The sequence below is a fragment of the Brachionichthys hirsutus genome, chromosome 22 (assembly GCF_040956055.1).
Source record: "Brachionichthys hirsutus isolate HB-005 chromosome 22, CSIRO-AGI_Bhir_v1, whole genome shotgun sequence".
NCBI lineage: Eukaryota > Metazoa > Chordata > Actinopteri > Lophiiformes > Brachionichthyidae > Brachionichthys > Brachionichthys hirsutus.
Window position 1 is genome coordinate 6,152,148 of NC_090918.1, and position 19,341 is coordinate 6,171,488.

Here is a 19,341-nt window from a genome sequence, read left to right on the forward strand (position 1 = left end):
AAATTGATTAAAAGTGTTTTTGAATCTGTTTATAATCTCTTTACAGATTGCGTTTCTCTCTATCGCCAGAATTCACTGAGGTCATTGAGCCAGAAAGTAAGTTAGTGTTATTTTACTATGTGATATTTGTCTGTTTTATTTCCCCCCCCCTGATTATTGCTTCTGCTCTTCCACTGAACGTGTGTCCCAAGTGGCATTAGAGTATTAAAGTTGACATACCGTATGTTCTTGGTGCTACAATCTGCAAGGGGTTAAAACTAGAAATGTTTTTCACGGTGGGACAGAAAAACAAACATTCAAATTTCATCTTTTGTAATCGCATTAAAGCTCGGCGCTGATTATTCATTTTTGCAACATGAATAATCACGACTACCAAAGAAGAGTTCCACTTAATGCTGTCTTTTCAGCGGAACATTACATCACCTGTGTGTGTAGTAACTGTCAATCTTTGCCCTGTACAGTGACTTACAGGAGAGATAGGAGCGTACGAGAGATATATGAGGAACGCTTCATACCAGAGAGGACGGTGAGTGTACAAATGAACTTCGCAGTCCCATTTCCTTCTGTTTATCACTTTTTTGCATCGCATTCAAAATTATGCGCGTACAAGGTGGAATATCTTTATTTTTTTTCCTTGTACGTTAATACAATTACTTTGACGGTGAGTAAAGTAAGAAGACGAATTGTGCCCATCCTGTTAGGGGCCGTACCCACGGGGGGCTGGCACAGTGGAGCGAAGAGGCCCCTTTGGCAGGCCGGAGGACGACTATAACCGCGGTGGCTACGAAGGGGGCCCACGCTTTTTCCCCAATGGAGGAGGCCCACGAAATTACCATGAAGACCAGCGGGGCTACCATGGCGACAGCCTTCATTTTCCTGCGGAACGCAGAGCTCCTCCACCTTCAAGAAGGGTGAATTCCATTTGTTCAGCCACTTTTACAGTAATGGTGTATGTGCAACTTTAGAGATGCCGCATTCCAGAGTGTGTGTGTGTGTTTTGGATACACTAGAATAATGTAGATACCACTGTAAGTCACTTTCTCTTTCTAATACGTCCTCCTTGCTGTGTAGGAGGACTACCCTTACAGAGCGCCCAGAGAAGACCAGCACGCGGGACGTTCGGTAGAGTTTGGGTAAAGTGCTCGACTTTGTCACAAAATTGTGTTTTGAAAATAAAAATGTCACCACATATTACCCCAGTGTAAGTCATTCAAATTGAATGGCATCTTTTTTTTAGACAGTCTGGAACTGGCTGTAATAGAACTTGTGTGCTGGACCAGTTTGTGTTTCAATCTTCCAGTCAGGACGGTGGGAAGGTCTGCAGGAGTGTGCCTCCACTGTCATTCCACCAATCAGGAGTGAAGATTCGGTTGCAAAACAATGTTTTCAGCTTAAATTTCTTGGAAGAGAGTAATAAAAAAACTGTACTTGTATACAAAATCAGGACAGGGAGAGTAAGACAAATTAAACTGGCTGAATGGCTTTCAATCCAAACAAATACTTTGCGGCGAGGTCAGTTCTGGCTTGTTGATCTGATGGTTTTGGCACGAGTGGAGGTCAGAGGTCAGTCAAGAGGCCGAAGGGAAGCTTGGATGCTGGTTACTGGCCTTAAAAGAGCAACAGATGGCAGCTTAAAAGTAACCTTAGTTAAATCAATATCGCACACCACCCATAGAAGTTAACGTTGTTTTATTTCTGAGAAAAATAAACGCAACCGCTGACTGGTACGTTTCCTGCATATCAAACACCGTCTTGTTTTTTGTTTACCTGCAGTTAACCACAGATTTGTATGCTTTTGCCCCCTCAGCGCCCGGGCGCCGCCTCCTCATAGCGTGCGAAGCCAGGGCATCTACCCAGCACCCAGATCCCTGCCAGAGAGCGGGGAAGACACACTAGTACAAGCCATCCTCAACCTGGACAGAGGGTACGAGTGAACGCACACTTAAACCGTTTCCGTGCAGCCAAACCAGATGTGGAGAATTTGTGTATTTGAGTAAAAGCTTCCGAATATTTTTTAGGCCTTTGTAACCGCCAACCCAAATCCAATATGTCCTCTGCTGCTGCTTTTCTAGGGAGGACAGAGATCACTACAGGAGAAAGGCAGCCTCGTTCCCCCCTCACAGAGAGCGGTCGCCCGTCCGCCGTGAGGTGGCCCGTTCCCCCCCGAGTCGCTCAGGGTCCAGCGTCAGCAGCAGAGGCTACTCGCCGGACAAAACCAAGACTCTGCCGTTTCCCTCGCAGCAAGGCCAGAGTATGTAGAAGCGAGTTCCCCCCCCCCCCCCCCCCCCCCGATGCAGCAAGGAATTCTGCTGAAACCTTTCTTTCAATAATAGAGGAATATAAAAAAAAAAAGTGATTATCGGACTTGACTGATTCTAAGAAAGTGTTCAATTACAAGTGAAATGAAGCAAGCGATTTGCAGGGTCTGCGTCCTTTTTTATTTAATTTATTTAAGATTCGGGTAGAGCTTCTGGAAGGTCACCTCCAAAATGTTTAGTTCATTGCACAGACTGAATTTTCCTCTATTACTTGACTGTTTTTCTGACTGATATTCTGGTTGACTGGATTTCCAGGTGGAGACGGTCCAGAGGGTCATGCAGGTGTGCAGGAACACCTCTGGGGGGCGCTCTTTCCTCAACAGAGTGGACATGACACTATGGGTCTGTACATTGAGCCCCGTGGAAGAAGCTCGGACTTGGGTGGCGGTGAGCCGACTGTCGTTGAATTCTGGGAAGGATGGAGAATTCAAGGGAATAAAATGAAAAGACACGGAGAGAATCCGATTAGGGAATTGTATCAAAATATGAATCTCCCCAAGTCGAACTCTGTGACCCAGGTCCGAAGCGAGACGATCCCTTACTTGGTGCCTGAGTGTGACTTTGTAAAGCCGTTTCTCCTTCCTCTGCTGGAGGTACGTTAGCACTTCAGTCAACATTTTGATCAAAATGGGGAAAGTTACCCTTGTCTCTTCCCGTTTACCCTTGGGTGATATTTGGTGCATCACTTTGAAGAAAAACAACTTTTTGGACACGTGGCTAAATCGTGACGTGATCAGCTTCCATGCTCGATCGCTGTAAGGGTTTACAGAGCTCATTTCTTTGCAGTTAATCTCGAATCAAACCTACTGTAAAAAAAAAAAAAGTGCTAAGGTATCTCCTCGTTTGCTGCTTGTTCCTCATTTCTACAGATAGAACATCTGATTTAGAGCTACTAAAATCTTCAGTTTTGCCCTTTTTTTTTTAGCGGAGCCTTGGGAACCTGGGAACCTTGGAAAGACATTATTCGTGCTGATAAAGCCAAATAGTCTTTTTTTGTGTGTTCAAAACATGTTAAATGAGTGATGGGGAAACTCCTCAAAGCAGACAATAACGTCCTCCATCATGTTTCGGTGAAGCACCGGGGGGGGGGGGGGGGGGGTGTGTGCTTGCTAGGTTACTGTCGGGCTAAGAAGGCCTGTTTATTTCGTACACGGTCGGTGAAGTTCCGATTTGGTTTCCCCTGCAGGGTACGAAGACCCTTATTCTCGGATCAGGGTGGCAGGTAAGTGGCGTCCGGTAGAGCTGCTGCAGACGGCTACAGCAGTTTGCCGTTCCTTCATTGTTCTGCAGCTAGCGCTGAGCTGTTTCCCCTCGCCATTTATTTCCGTTGCAAATTAAAAGCGAGGCGAGATGACGCGCAGAGGATTTGTTTCGGAAATGGGCAAAAGGTTGCAGTCGTTAAACTTAACCTGTTCCCAGCCTGGGTAACCCGAGAGAGCGTTTCCAATGCGTCCAGCAGCCGGCCTTCCTCCCTGCACTGTCTGCCACTTTGTCAGGCCCCATAAAGATGCCACTGGGCCGTGTGTGGAAGGATGGGGGGGGGGGTTAGGATGTCTGATGGATATTCCTGAAGCCAAAGCTTCCGCATTGGAGTGTTTTTGTTTCATGGAGAGGTCCTCGAGGTTCGCGCTTCTCCCTACTGTGTTTCAGAGAAAATGAGTCAGAGAGCAAATGGGAAAACGAGGGTGGAGGTCTGGGGAGAGATTGCTGACCATCTCGCTGATCCAGAAGTTCTATCTTGGGTAACCAGCCAGAAACCAAACGCCACCGCCGTTCCAGAACGCTGCCATAAGCATTCGCTCGCTTCCTTCCCAGACACGCTAATTCTCCAACCTTCCTTCACTTCCTGCTGTCCTTCGCCTTTTCGAGCGATGTTTTCTTTTTCCAACTCATGCTGTTTTGCGCCTCACTCGTGTCTCGCCGCGTCAAGCTGATGTTTCTTTTTTTTTTCTTCTTCTTCTTCAGACAAAATTCCCGGCCTCTCAAGAGAAGGCTCCCCGCACAGCGTGACATCAAACAAGGTGAGCGCAAGGAGAATAAATGACCCCCGAGCGGAACCCAAGCCTTTGCTTCTTCACGATCTCTCTTTTTTTTTTTTCCCTGTCCGTGGACCCGTCTATTCATTATGCATTGTGGACTTTGTCACCGTACAGCAGGATGCATCTGGAACGTCTTAAATTCCATCCTTCTAATAGGTGTTTAGATCCCATTGAAGTATGTTAATGGATTTTAAAGTGGCTCTCACACAGAGCATAAAGCCATCGGGGCCCGTGCTTCGTTTACTTGTGTTGTAAGCAGACTTCAATCACAAGAAACTTGTAATGGTGTAGGAGGAAGACGGCTCAAGTGTCACCCCAAAAGCACGATCCATCCTCCCATAAAGAGCTCGAGTCTAAAAATTCAACTGTTTTTAGGAAGAATCTCGATCTTCCCTCCAATGTTTCGCAAATAATCTCTCGATTTGATGATGTCATTTATTCCCAGCTATCCAGAGGAGCGTAAATACAATCGGGCGTGATTAGGAGCAATGAGTCCGGCTGTGGCCACCCAGAAAGTGAAGAGGCTAATTCAGTAGCTCGAGTCGTAGCTCTATCGCAGGATCTGAGCCGCAAAGCCCCGGAGGAGTCCCGGCGGAGCTCGGCGGGGTGTGTTTAGACTGTTCACAGCGAACAATCCGTTCCTTTTTCTGTTAACGTGCGCGAGGGACTGCTGCTAGCGGAGAGTGTGTAGCAGATGTTGGCGGGTTGGTTGTCTGGAGCTTGTGAGAAACTGATCCGGCTCGTCTTTGTGCTGCATTTCCGTCATGGGACGGATTTACTATGTTGATGACACGAGAGTGTTCATTTGTCGTTAATTAAAATCTTCGTCAGTCCGTGGGGTCGGGAGATTTTAGCCCAGCCCAGCCTTGAATCTTGAATCTTGATTCCGACGAAGCCCAGGCAGCTCCTACTGAACCCTTAGAAATCCCACGACCCTTGATGTCTTCCTAAAACTCATATAAAACTGCAATGTTGGAAAAACATTCTTACTGTTTTGCAAGAGCCACCCACCCCCGTCGCCATCCAATCAGCCCTTCTGTGTTTGATCTGGCCCCCCGGTGCATTGTTTTGTGTTCTGGGGGCACAAACCTGTAACCTTTTACTGTGCCCCAGTAAACCCAGCACTCGCCCCCCCCCCCCTTGGCTGCTGCCTGCTGTGGGATCCCCTCTGTGTTTGGGGGGGGGGGGGTCCCCAACACAAAGGAACGGCATATAGAAATCCGCCTCAATCCCATACATTAGCTGAGCGCTAACTGAGCATGCTAACGTACTAAAACATCTCGATGTTTTTATTTCATAGTACCGCTTTGTCCAAATATATTCATCAGTGGCAGCGAGAGGAATCCACCGCCGGACCAACTGTTAAAGTGCCGGCCTTCTGCCACAGTTCACCGGGATAAGCGGGTTTCCTGAGTGTGGGGGGGGGGGGGGGTGCTTGCGCTCTAATAGCCTTCCATTCCTTTTTAGCATTATAATGAAAGAGGGGATTACCCCGTCCCCTCCCAGCAGATGACATTTCATTTGAGCCCAATCAGCACACGGTGTCTCTCTGCCGAGCTCGGTACTGACGGTGACGTCGCCTGGGAATTGGGTCGCGTCCAGCGAGCTGAAGAGTCAGACGGGGATTTAAAAAATAACAATAATAAAAACGTTCTCTCGGTTTAAGCGAGTTGTAGGTTGGCGATTGGAAGCGGGAGTCACTGGCCGATGCTTTACGGGTTGTGTGTTTTATTTCAGACCACACGCGGCGTCCCGATGCCATCGCCCGTAATCGCTTTCCTCAGCCAATCAGAGATGCAGCCCGACTCGGTCTCCCTTAATGTAACCCTGGATTGTAGTCATGGCTGGGCGGTCCCCTTCCCTCGCCTTCAACTCTAATAGTATCAGGAAATGAGTGAAAGAAATTGAGCCGTGGTCTCATTCCCCCCCCCCCTCTACATTTTAGGAGGAGAGCCATCCTGCAGAGGGGGAGAAAGAGGAGCCGGCGGTGGCTCCGGTCGTAGAGGAGAGCCAAAAGTCGACTGCGGACAACTTTCAGGAAAGGCGAGCCCTGGCCATCAGCGGCAAGGCTCAGGAGATCGAGAAGGTACCGGTCCAACTCATCCCAGCTCTGATGGAATTCGGGGGGGGGGGGGTAAGACAAGTCGGCTAATGAGAGTTCTCCAAGGCCATTAACTCGCTGCGATTTATCAACTCTGCTTCAGGCAACAATCTTTTTCATTTCTCACGAGTGTGTTTGTGTTTTTGAACCTCAGTCAGCAAAAATGTCTTTTTTTTTTTAGATTTGCAACCATCCCTGCTCTGAAACGTTGGAATTTGGTGCGACTTTTTCTATAAATGTCAACTTACACACGCTGCTGTGCATCCATGGAGCAGCTTTCTGGTCGGATTCGGACCAGGACCGGTTTAACACTCCTCTCAGCGAGTCATCTGCCACACGCACACGCACACACACACACACACACACACACACGTAAGGCCTGCATAATGGAAATACTGGTTTTATGGACAGAAATGCTCGAAGTAAAGCAGAGACACCCTATTAGTTTGCCCCAAACAATAAATTGGGGGGGTCGACTATTTAACAGAGCTGAAACCGCCCCGGGCCGGAGGCACCAGCGCCGCTCGGTTATCTAATGAAGGCCATTCCTGCACCAGTAAGCACTACCGCTGCTTTACTGGGACCATTAAACCTGAGCCAGCCCTGCCCTGGAGCGCACACTGAGCTCACGTATAGCTGCGCCACAGAGCCTATAGTCCGTTATGGCGCTGCTGCTGTTTCTGCTGACGCTGCAGCTTCAGACCCCCCCCCCACACACACACACACACACACACACCACCATCTGTGTCTCCGCATGTTCATTTGAGCTCTATGTGATGCAGCCTGAAGCAGCAGCGCCTTTTCGTTCACCCGCCTGACGAGCTCACCGCCAGATGTTCGGCTTGCCCCGCCCCAATCTGGTCTCGCCATCTCTTTAAATGCACGGACGCAAACACGCCCACGTCCAGAACCGCTCCATCACTGGCCAGACTGCGTGCCGGGCAGCGCCACGCCAGCCGCCTCGCCCCGTGTTTGTCTTGCTAAGTGAAATCGGGCCGCAGATTCAACCCGAACCCGTCGGCGTTGACTTTGGCTGCAGTAAAGACCAACTGGGTGGTGACGAGGCGTGAGAGGCGATAAACGGTCCAGCTTTGATTTTTATTTCATTTGTTGCGGAAATGGAGATAAATTTGCCTCGAGGACCGACGTCAATGGGGTGTATTATTATGAGATATTGTTTTTAGAACTAGACTCAACAGCCAATCAGGCTCACATATAGCGCCTCACAAGCTGGAGACAATTCGGGAGCGACCCCACCTCGTACTCGAGAGCCGGGTCCTTTCCTTCCTGATTGGGATAACAAGGGAGGGGATCTCAGGAAGTGCGTTTTCAGCACATTGTAAACTAGAAATAGCTTTCTCTCGTGTCCAGACGAGTTCTTATCGGCCTGTTCGAGTGGATGCTAAGAGTCTCGTTGGACGCCGGACGATTGGTTTGCTAAAAGCCACTCGTTTCATCTCCTCCACGTCTGAAGCGAGTGAGAAAATGCAATCCGATATAGGTATGAAGAATTCCTCCCGGCTCGGGTGCCGGATATCTTCCCTTCTCATGTGCTGGAAACGGATATTTATGTTGACATTTTGTAAAGCGCCGTCTACGTGGCAGCACCGGGCTCCCTTACATTGTTTTATGAGACATTTGAGGCTCGGCGTGAAATGGCAGCCCCCCCCCCCCCGCCAAACGGCGATAGCGATACCTCTTCCTCATTGTCCCCTCTAACGCTGCTTTTATGCCGCCTTTGAAACGTTGCTTTTATTGCTTTGTTGGTGGCTCCTTCCTACATAAAGGGCCCGTTTTCAACTTTGACACTGCCTGGTGCGCGTTAACGCCGGAATGATCGGCCCTTGGTCAACGACGCGGGGCCATTTACACTCTAGTGATAAGTGGAGGAGGAAGGAAACGACCTTCTCATTTAAAGAGCTCGGTGGTGTTTGACATCTGCGTGCGGACGCTTCGCTTTGCTCTTCGTCATACTGATGAGTTCCGAGTGTCTTTTTTGGAAGAAACGTTGACTCCTTTTATTCCTGTCCCTCCTCCAGGTGTACCGCCAGGACTGCGAGACGTTCGGCATGGTGGTCAAGATGCTGGTGGCCAAAGACCCCAACCTAGAGAAGCAGCTGCAGGTTCCTCTCAGGGAGAACCTCGGGGAGCTCCGGGAACGTTGCCTGGAGGACCTCAAACATTTCATCAGCGAGCTGGACGAGGCGGTCCGGCAGCCGGAGCCGTCGGTCTGCGACTCCACCACTCCGTCCATGACCCCGACGAGTCATAAACTGTCAAAAACGGGAGTCAATCACAGCTCCTCTTACTGACGCGCCGACCCGATCGGCTCTCTGTGACACTGACGATGGCCGGGGGGGGTGGGGGGTGGACTTCTGGACACAAACGCGTTGGGAGACATTGCGGCTTGCTGGAAGCGAAGCAGTTCCAACGGCGGCCTGAAAAAGCGGCGCAGCAAGGAGGACGGCGCTGCTTCGCAGTGTGGCGATGAACGGCGTTAGTCGGGAATAGACTGTTGACTTCACGGTTAAAAATGTTCACTCTGAAATGTTTGTTGGGTTTTCTATTAAATGTGGAAGAACAAAAAGCATGGTTTTATTTAAAAAGCCGCCGGGCACCGAAGTGTGGAGCCGGTCGGCGCGTCCGAACCTCTCTGCAAAAGGAAACTGAGATTATGTTTTTTTTTTGTACTTGTTTTTTTTTTTGTAGCAGACAGATAATTGTACAACCTGGTGCTGCTAAATGTGCAGTTCTGCATTAAATTTGTACGGTTTGTAAATGTTAACTCGATTCCTTTTTGTCTTCTGTACGATGAAATCGGAACCTCAACCCGACTTAAACGAGTCCAGTCGATTCTTCTTCGTCGGCCTTTGTGACTTGCGTCCACCTGGACGACTTAAAACCAAACACGGCACAAGTACGTGTGAGAAGAGAAGGATTATTTATTGCGAGTGTCTTTACATCACGAAGCGTTTAGTCGGTTACATCAGAGCAAGGGTTGTGAGCAGATCGGCTGAATATGGGAAATGCAGGCGTTGCTTCCAGTAGGTTAATATCTTTAAATACCGATAGCGAGCTTGTTGGGATATATGTTTATAATACACGGGTTACAGAGTAACATGGCACTTTACTGTGAAGGGTTTATGAGGTGGCACCTTCTGTTGCTCAAGTAGTATTTATATATATACCGGCGTATATATAATACTTAAAACAAAATTCTGCAAAAGCACAGATATAAAAATACAAGTATTAAAATCTTAACTTAGTATGTACATTAACATTTTGTACTATTATGCATTAAATAATTATTTGGTTTGTTTCTAATTCTACCTTCTCAACCTCCGTGTGTTTTCCGTTTTAATACACACAAACGAAATCTTTTACTGAACACAATTTCTTTTTTTTTAAGTACAAATTCTTATCACAATTCAGCCATCGCTGTACTGTTTATAATTCAGTCCACGCTGTATATGAAAGGCTTCCAAATCATACCAGCTAATGCATCTTAATGGGAGCTAAAGACATCTGCTGGTTCAACCGTTTTTAGGATAAAATGAGTTCTCCTTTAGGAGATTATGGCCTAAACAAGGATATGCATCTTGAAATTTGGCCTTAATGCATATGGGTTATCTCAAAAACCAGATTGGATTTTCAAAAACCTCAATTACCTAACTTCATTTCTTCGTGTCGTCGCAGTTAATAATAGAAATACACGCTGATCTGTTAAGAGATGATGCAGTTTTTGGATCTGGGGCTCTTTCTGCGCCCAGTCTGTGAACCGTTGCTCTGCGAGGAGAGGGCTGTGACCCTCGTCGCGTAATCTTCGGCGTAGTAGCGACCGGCTCCTCGAGGCTGAGGGATTGGCTGGCCCAGGAAGAAGCCCTCCTCCTCGGAGTCGGACGACGACGAAGAGCAAGTGGAGCAACAGTCATCCTCGTCTCTGTAGAGACCCAAGAAATGCTCAAACCGTGAGTCTACTTGAGCTGAGCCTTTAGGGGCATAGTCACATCGGCTCTGGGGGTAAGCCAAAGGCAGCCTGTGTGCAGGGTGCTGTAAGAGCATGCCGCCACAGGGGCGGCTAGCCGGACCCTGCTGCCTGGGCTCATACGGCCGCTGCGCTTTCTCCAAAGGCACCACGTGAAGGTTGTTGTCCGAGCGGGTTTTGCGGCTCCTGTGGCGCCGACTTTGTCGATGGTGTTGTTGCCGGCTGCGCCCATGGTGGCTTGTTGGGCGGCTTCTGTCTTGGCCCACCTGATCTGAGCAGAACACCCTCCGCTGAGGTCTCTCACTCATTGGGTGCTTTCGGACATCGATATCGAAGCCGTCGTTATACCCGTTATCCACGGTGTCTTCGGCGAACTTAACCATCTGAGGAGGCCTGGACTGGGACCTGCTCCTCCTGAGAGCCGGTGCGTGGACGAACGAGGGAGGGAGGACCTCCGAATGCGGGGACAACGAGTGACGTCCTCCCGGTGTGCCTCCCCTCGTCGCTGCTTGCTCCTCATCGTCCTTCTCCGTGTTAAGGTCGAGCGAGTTATCGCTGTGGTGGTGAGATGAGTTAAAGGTCCCCATGTTGCTCATCTTCTCGCAGTCGTCGGCCGCTGCTGGGTCCTGCGTCGCAAGAGCGTAAACCATAGCTCTGTCTCTGCCGTCGCCATCCACCGATGCACCTAAAAAGGAAAAGACGCGATGAGTATTGGACATTTGAAAGGAACTTAGCACTCCAATGAACACACGTAATCTCCTTACCAGTGATGTTTGAGAGTGCCAGGGAGTCCATTGAGTCTCCAGCACCTTGCTCCACTTTCCTCAGCTCATCAGCAATGCACTCAAGGGAGTCTTCGTACCACTGCCTGGTGTCCTGCCAAAAGGCCGGTCTTCTTGTCCCGGACTGCTCCTGATCCTGGTCCAACTCAAGCTCTTGGATCTTCCGAGCACTTGCAGGACCGGGATGACTTCCATAGGCAGAGTCTCCCATTCCATCCTGAGATTGGGCCCAGTACGTTTCAGGCAGGTGCTTTTTGCTCATTAGTCCAGGGCTGCTGCTGCTGCTGGGCCGAGATTGCTGGGAAGTCTGACTCTGGGTGGGACTCGCAGGGGTTGGAGAAGAGGCCTTAACCCCAACAGATGTAGCATCAGGCTTTAGCCATGGGTCAGAGACAGTTATTAGTCTGTTTCTGTCATTGCTTGGGCTGAGAGGCTTTAGGGATGGCTGCTGAAGTTGATGCAACATCCCGCGGTCACCGAACTTGAGCAGGAGCTGAGTCATGTAATCCTCATGCTGTGCCCACTCCTCTGGGTCCTCCTCTCCGCCGTCCTGCTCCTCTCGCTCTCTCCATAGCCTCTCTCTCTCCAGGCCTAGATGGGCCAGCTTGCGTCCTACAATACCAATGTCACAATGCGCATCGCCGCCGCCCTCCACGTCCCCGAATTCATTCTCAAATGAGGGGACAGCGGCAGGGGGGTTGAACAATTGAGACTGCCTCCACTGTTCGGCAGGCCTGCTGCTCTTCCCCATGCGAACGCTACGCCTTGATTCGCGTGAACGGGCAGACTGGAAGGCCGAATCAGAGGAGTCGGAGGCATGGATGTCCTCCCCCTGGCTGCAGGCCTTTGAGCAGTAGATGCGGCCCTGCTTCGGCAGGAAGGGACAACCCAGCAGTGACGTCTTGCACTGGGCACAACAGAAGCACTGGTCGGTGGCATGCCAGTGGACTCCTTCATAGGTCATCTGGGCATGGTCAACCCCTGCAAGGAGATAAAGAGAAGCGGCGCATCTTAGTAGGCACTTCGAGAATCCGAGCAATCTTTAGAAAATGCCGTGCACCTCAGAAGTACGACTTACCGATGTTTTCACCACAAGCTTCACAATACTCTGCATACAGTGACTCAAAGCAGCCACAACAGTAGGGCCGGCCATCTTTCATGATGTAGCGCTGACCCCCTAGCATGGTCTCACACTCGAAACAGGCAAAGTGCTTCATGTGCCAGTGACGACCCTCTGCTTCAGTGCATTCGTCTGAGAATATGATCTAAAGGGAAATATGCAAACCATGTGGTACATCTCTGGGTCTGTTTGGACTTACTAGTACTACTACTTTACTTTGTAGTAGTAGTACTGTTTCCGCATCTTACCTCGTCACAGGAAGAGCACCGCGGTTTGAGAAGCTCAGCTTGGTGCCTTCCGCAGAGGACCTTTCCATTTTGATGGAAGTAAATCAGATCCACCAGAAGCTCTTGACACGTCGCGCACACGAAGCACGCCGGGTGCCAGCAAGGGCTCGGCCCCGCCCTGGAGGCAAAGATGGCCATCTCTCCTCCATTGATGCCGCCATCGCACTGGCAGGCAAACACAAATGAGATTGTTGTTGAAACATTTGGACAGCATTTAAAACAGAATAGAGTTCGACCTTTGTCCTAAAGATTGAATGACTCCTCTGGGATCGGCAGGCCGTGTCTGAACGCGCAATCGAGTCTTTATATAACCCAGCGAAGGCATGGGATGCCTGTCGGCAGCTACGAGATAGCGTGCCCAGCTGTTAACTATTAGCGCCAGAATGGGCAAAAAAAAAATAGCCTTGACCATTGTGCACGCGCACGCACTGCAGGTGTGCTCACGGGTGAGCGGTTATTGAGTCACAGTGCGCGTTTTCAAAGCACGTGCACACGTACAGCCCGTTAGCATTCCTGTGGGTGATTTTGACGTATGTGGGCGTGGCCTTTGCATCGTTGAGGCCACATTGAGCTAAGCTGTTTGTAATTACTGTAAACCAAAAGAGGTGAAATTAACACACACACACACACACACACTGTGTCTTGTTTGGAAAAAGTAAGGTACATGTTAACCTGTACGTTGTTGGTTTTTTTAACCCCGTCATGCTGAGATAAATATGGGTGGCAGGCAACGTGCCAAGCTCCTCCCGAGGACCTGGCGTCTCCGCTCGGCTTGAGCCTGAGCTTCCCAATTTCCTCACTTCCCCTCGCTCCCTAATGAGGAAGTTTATGTCCGTGATTAAAGCTATCGCTATTAGCCAATGCGGATTGTGCCTTGGGCTATGCTGGGATTGGCTAGCGGTTGTTCGCCGCTTGATAAAAAACACCCACAAGAAGTCGGTTTCCTTGTAATAATAGTTTACTTTATGGCCATATGAGCACTAAATGATGCAAGTGGCCCACGTGTGTGTGTGTGTGTGTGTTTAGGATGATGGATATCCACGTGTAGCGCCTACATTTTCACAGCGGGTGTGTTGCAGGGCTCGGGGCAGGATCTTGGGTGTTCCTCTTCCCAGCGCCTCCCTTTTCCTCTGGGCACTGAACATTTGGAGCTCCCTCTTTTCCTCCTCAGTCAGGGAGCGACAGTAACGCACCTGGTGAGGACAGAAGCGAGGGATGAGTGGCGTTTAGGAAGGCCAGTGCATCTGCACACTAGCACTGGTGGTTGCAGCGCCTGACCAGGTGGGAATCAAGCGAAGTTTTCTTTTTGAGAGTTAGCATGGCGCGCATGCTTCTTTGGATTTCACGAGCAAATCCAGTTCTTTGCAAGCTATTGTCACAAAGCATGCATCAGTCAGCAAATTCTTCAACCTCAAAATCCAGATAAAGATTTCCACATAATTCCAAACATTTTACTCTTTCAGGATCTGAGGAGACTCTTTAAGGCTGCGGGTTCCGTGGGAGGCTCAGAAGAAGAAGAAAACCAAGTGGCACATCCTTCCAACGCTGCTGCGGTTTGCACGTCAGGCTTTGAACTTCAGAGAGTGCGTCACACGCCGTTCCGCGTACGGCTAGAAAGGGGTCTAATTAAGCGAATTCCTCTCTGAAGGCCGCGCTGAAAGGTTGGACTGGGCGGTACACAAAGCCTTCCTCCGCTTAGAGACGGCGATGAAGGTCCCGATGAAGTGCCAGAGCCGTCACGCCAGCCGGCTCATCCCTTCGCTCACTTTCTTCCTCTCACTCGACACACACCGATGGTTTCTCCGACTAAAGTCACAATTACGCAAGGAACCCTCCGTCGGTTTGTCTCCGCCGGCAAACGTCATAAAACGTCCCAGTCAAACACTGAGTTCCTATTGTGTGTCCTTCTAGCTCTGTGAGACAGTAGTCCCCCCCCCCCCCATCGTCCTCGCCCCCGTCCCCTCTGGCGATAACCGTCCACCATATCTCCGAAGGTAAACGCCATTAAAGCAGACGTGAAAGGAGTTGCTGGTTTACGCGCCATAAAACTACGAAACAAGTTGCGTTTGTTTTAGCATCACAAGACGTTTGTTGAAGGAACGTGTCCATCGTTTTAACTTTACTAGGAAAAGTTAGCAAGATCGTTCTGGCTTTACCCAGCGGTGGCGTGGTGGTTAGCGCTGTCGCCTTGCAGCAGTAAGGTACTGGGGTTTGAATCCTATCTGTGCGGAGTTTGTACGTTCTTCCCGTGGGTGCAAAAAGGCGCAATTCAGGTGTACGGATTAGCGCCGAAGTAATTGAAATGTGTATTTTGGTACTTCCTCCAACGCCCTCACAGAGGTGGAGGCAGACCCTCGCCAGCTTTACCTCGTTGTCGTGTGGCGGCAGCTGGTAGAGGAGCTGTCGAACCCGGTGCTTCTCTCCGGGGCTGTTGACGTACGGCACCTTTTCCTCGGGCAGACAGGAAAAATACATCTGGACCTGCCAAGCAAGACGATATGAAATTTAGAAGACAGGTTGGTTGGTAAGCAGAGTTCTGTCAGGACGTAAGAGGATGTGTCGCCAGCCTCTTGGAATGGGATATTTTAAAAGGGCTGCTCTGTCGTTCTTTTTCTCTAACAGTCCATTAGACCTCGCAGAAGAGAGACGTGTGTGTGTTTTCCTTTTCTGTCAGGCAGAGGATCGGGGCGGCAAGGCCGGGGGCCTTACGAGTCCTTGTTTCATACTGCTGAGGAGGAAACATGTCAATCTCAGTCCAGTCACAGGCGCCTGAATGCAAAATCGCTGCACTGGAAATGTTGATGTTTGTCTAGAATCATTCCTGGGGAATAGGAAAATCTAGTCATCATGTATTTCCATGAAAAAAAGGTGTCTTTCAAGGTGGGATGAATTTTTTCCGTGTTCCCATAATCCAATCCTGATACAAAATGGACAGAACATATGAAAGTTTGAACATCCTAAAGACGTGCCTGCTCTGCCCGAACACCCGGTGGCACCCACGCGTACTCCTCCAACGCACACCCGGAGTCGTCATCCGAGGTGGAGCTCCTCTGGAAGCCCAGGGACATCTTCCCCGCCTTCCCCCCGGCACGAGGCTCCATCTCTGGCCCTCGAGGAGACGTTCGCTCCCCTCTTTCACCGCGCTCCAGGTTCATCGCACGCAAGTGCTGCGGATAAAAAAACAGAAGATTTAGGAATTGCATTTACCCAACCTACCTCTAATTGCTTTTTTTAATCCCATCTCTGTTTGCTTGATCGTATGTAAGGGATTATATTTATAGATATATATAATCCCTTACAAAATCCTAGATCAGGTAGGTAAATGTGTATCTTCCAGCAATCCCATCAATTATTTTTAAACTTCATCTCTTCATGTTTCAACTCGAAAACCGTTTCTACACGTTTTAACAGCCGCGACAAATACTGGAAGTTTATTCTGCCTTCCTTTAAGAGAAACTTTATATCAGACGACCTTTCAAAATCCGGCCTCTTGAGTCACCCTTGAGAATAACGCTGTTATTTTCCATCCCATTAGTGGAGTATGTCGTGCTTCATTTGTTTATATGCTGCCCGAATTATGCATGATGAATTCACCAAAATACCACTTGATCACCTTCAAAGGGAACCTAAGTCAAACTTGAGATGATTTATGGTGGAAATGAACCCAGTTTGGTTCCAGTATGATGTCCTTATTCAACAACCACACCTGGCTGGAGCCACACATGTAGATAAAAACCGCAGAATTGTTCAGTCCAAAGAGATTTAAGGGTCTGTTTATTTCCCCCATTTAAGGCGTATCTTCTTTATCAGGGTAAAAAAAAATTAAAATAGCTGTGGCTTTATTTCCTGTATCTTCCAAAGTAAAAGCCTTGTTTGGAAGTTGTTTACAGTCCTATTTCAAACTGGGATCGTAGCTGGAACTTTTTCCTGCTGTTTACTGCCCGAACATCTGTTGCTGTCGTACAAACTGTGCCAAAGAACATTGTGAAGCGTGAAAGCAGCCGGATTTGTGTGCAGACCAAGAAAACCAGCAACTCAAGAAGCTAAAAAGATATATTCTTTCAGACGGCTAATTAACAAAAGGCATTATTCCACTTTCTGCAGCAGCTTTTCTTCCTTCTGAGGAGCTGACAGAACAGGGATTCATCAGTCTGGAGGACGTTGCGCCCTCAGCGCTAGCCGTTCTTATCACAGCAGCCACGTTCAGCAGAGCCCCCCCCCCCCTCCCCTCAGCCTGATAGCTGCACTTTGGCCGAAGGGGTTGAAAGAGTCACTTGCGATTTGCCCTGCTCTGCCCTCTTTGACATGCAAATCAGTAATGAACCTGTTTGGGTGAAAACAGTCGGAGGCTTGACGCAGGTCCCTGGAAACCTTTTGTGGATTCATCCTCGAACACAAAGGCAACACTACGACGCACGTTAAGATTTACCAAATGTATTGTCTGTTAACTCCAAATGTAAAACCACTAATTAATGAACTATCGCTTAGACCAGGTTGGTTATTGGACTCTGTGAGGAGTGGCCACAGAAAATCAACCTTCTCCACTTCGCCCTGTCCTTTGCATGTCATGTCCTCCCTCGCTACATCCTTGTATCTTCTCCTGGGTCGTCCTCTAGCCATGTTCCCTGGCAGCTCCATCCTCAGCATCCTTCTACCGATGCATATTAAATATATATAATATTAATATTCGCAAACATAATGCGAATCAAATAATGTTCCTGCCACTAGTCTCATGAGGGTCCTAGTGGCAGGAATGAGATGTTTCGCATTTACAATCGTAATTACGAGGCGCCGTTGTGATATAGATGTAGATCGTGTGTCGTGTTTGTCGGTCAGTCTGGCTTTATTCCTAAACAAAGAGCTGCAGGATTAGCATCTATCACCACTGTTAACAAATGAGCACTAGCGCGCATGAATTATTTATAAATACAAATTTTGCAGCTGTTAAATTTTAACAATTTACAGCAGATGTTGCACAGTAAAGGTGAAATAAAATCTAACTTTATCAGCGATAAATTCCTCCCACAGATATTAAACACAACAGACACCTCTGGCCCCAAATACAAATACAATTAGCATACAGTGCAACGATGCCCAAGGCCTCAAAACTCCAAGATTTACATCCTTAAACTGCCGTTGAAAGTCAAACCAACAGTCTTATCACAGGACGAAAAGGTATGCTTTGTTCCTCAGTGACAAACCTATCAGGTTTTATGGTGGGCTAGATAACGCTATCACCCAGAAGCTCCTTACCAGGCCTGCTTTATCTCGGGTAACCCAGTCAAAACCAGTGGTGTCGCTTTTTTTTCCACCCCCACTTGGGGTTATTTTCAACCGCTATCTAAATACACATTATAGCATGTAGATATTTTTGCATGACTTTGATTTTAAGATAAAGGGGCTATTAATCATTTTAAACTGTCAACTAAAAGTCTGACTTTATTGTCTAAATACATTTCAGAGCTAACATTTTTTATCTCATGTGTGTACTTTTTGGGTATTTTGCCTGCCCGGCCTTTCATCTCTTCCTCTTCGGTGGGAATGTGACTTCGGATTCCAGAGCCGACATAAACAGCCACTCACGTTACAGCGTGACACCGATTGGCTGCAACACAATGGCCGTCTTTGTCCAAAAAACAAAAATAAAATGTCCAACCGCTCCGCCTTCAAAAGGCGACAGGAGGAGGTTAGGACGCTTTTTTTTTTAAAGAGGTGTTTAAAGTGTCACAACATCAGCTCTGGGTAAATACGGACCAGATGTAGCCGGCTAACGTTAAACGCATCCATGGCTAGTCAATCACAAATCATTTTCAATTGAATGCTTGATGAATTACATCCCACTTTAGCAGGAATCCAATCCTCTCATTCCCTTGAAATATCAAACTGGGAAAATTACCTGTAGTTAATTCAAAAGACAGATAAGAAGTTGGGCGGGCGCTTAAATTTAGACAATATTTTTCCTTGACGTTCTGGGATTTTCTTTAGGAAAACCATTAAATTGTGGAGTTCAAAGGCCGAGGTCATCGCTGTTTGAGGAGTGTTATTTTAAAGCCAAATGGGTGTCGGGGGGGGGGGGGAGGGGGGGGGGGGGGAACACAGCTGGGGTGGGACCACCGACACACTGGGACATACTGTCACAAATAATGCAGAGCCAGACTCGGCCATTCATTCTCCTCTGTCTTATTGCAATGAAATCTCCCCCACTGGTTCCACGCCTCCTCATCAGCTGATCCAACAGTGGAACCTGCAAGTTTTCCATGGGGGGGGAAATTCTTCTCCCTTACCTGCAGGAACTTCACATAAAGCTTGAATTCACTTCCTCGGTCCCCTGGTTGCACAGCGCCCAGGCTCTGGCGGCATGTCTGCAGAGTGGAGCTCAGCGGATCCACGCTTTAACAAGATCCAGATCCCACTTAGCCGGCAAGTTTTCCTGCAGTGTCTTGGGCTTTGGAAAGCCGACCGTCAGCCAAGAGGGAAGTCTATTTTCAAATAAAAAATGTTGAAGTCCAGAGAGTGAGGAGGAGGACGCCAGCGAGGGGACGTCTCTTATCTGAAGTGTCTCAAAGCCCCATGAGTGTGTGACTCGTGTGTGCTCTTGTCGGCCCCTCCCTTAGTGCCCCAGTCCCCAGAGCAAATTGCCTGCCAGTCTGCTTCACACACACACACACACTGCAGAGTCAACACCCCACCATCTCTAGGCCCCTTCCTC

The 19,341-nt window shown here is 48.8% G+C and overlaps 2 protein-coding genes across 2 annotated transcripts; one reads left to right on the plus strand and one right to left on the minus strand.

Moving 5' to 3' along the window:
• The first annotated feature begins 355 nt into the window (after positions 1-355).
• pphln1 (periphilin 1) lies at positions 356-8,770 on the plus strand. The gene is made up of 10 exons (XM_068755547.1): positions 356-526; positions 702-911; positions 1,072-1,133; positions 1,808-1,924; positions 2,073-2,251; positions 2,574-2,660; positions 3,505-3,540; positions 4,284-4,339; positions 6,303-6,443; positions 8,498-8,770. The coding sequence occupies exons 1-10, from the start codon at positions 356-358 to the stop codon at positions 8,768-8,770; spliced, it is 1,332 nt and encodes a 443-aa protein (XP_068611648.1).
• A 1,411-nt stretch (positions 8,771-10,181) lies between these two features.
• On the minus strand, positions 10,182-15,787 carry LOC137910781 (prickle-like protein 1). The gene is made up of 7 exons (XM_068755189.1): positions 15,602-15,787; positions 15,000-15,113; positions 13,688-13,825; positions 12,594-12,797; positions 12,304-12,490; positions 11,208-12,206; positions 10,182-11,128 (listed from the first exon to the last, which is right to left on the minus strand). Exons 1-7 carry the CDS (start codon positions 15,785-15,787, stop codon positions 10,182-10,184), a joined length of 2,775 nt encoding a protein of 924 aa, XP_068611290.1.
• Between the last annotated feature and the right edge of the window lie 3,554 nt (positions 15,788-19,341).

What these genes read in the sequence shown, in the direction of transcription:
- pphln1 (XM_068755547.1), top strand. Translation starts at nt 356, where the DNA reads ATGAATAATCACGACTACCAAAGAAGAGTTCCACTTAATGCTGTCTTT. An exon ending in GCTTCATACCAGAGAGGACG is followed by an intron (nt 527 to 701) that starts GTGAGTGTACAA and finishes CCATCCTGTTAG; the next exon opens with GGGCCGTACCCACGGGGGGC. An exon ending in TCCCTCGCAGCAAGGCCAGA is followed by an intron (nt 2,252 to 2,573) that starts GTATGTAGAAGC and finishes CTGGATTTCCAG; the next exon opens with GTGGAGACGGTCCAGAGGGT.
- LOC137910781 (XM_068755189.1), bottom strand. Translation starts at nt 15,787, where the DNA reads ATGAACCTGGAGCGCGGTGAAAGAGGGGAGCGAACGTCTCCTCGAGGG. An exon ending in CGGGTGTTCGGGCAGAGCAG is followed by an intron (nt 15,114 to 15,601) that starts GCACGTCTTTAG and finishes CTTGCTTGGCAG; the next exon opens with GTCCAGATGTATTTTTCCTG. An exon ending in TGCCGCCACACGACAACGAG is followed by an intron (nt 13,826 to 14,999) that starts GTAAAGCTGGCG and finishes TGTCCTCACCAG; the next exon opens with GTGCGTTACTGTCGCTCCCT.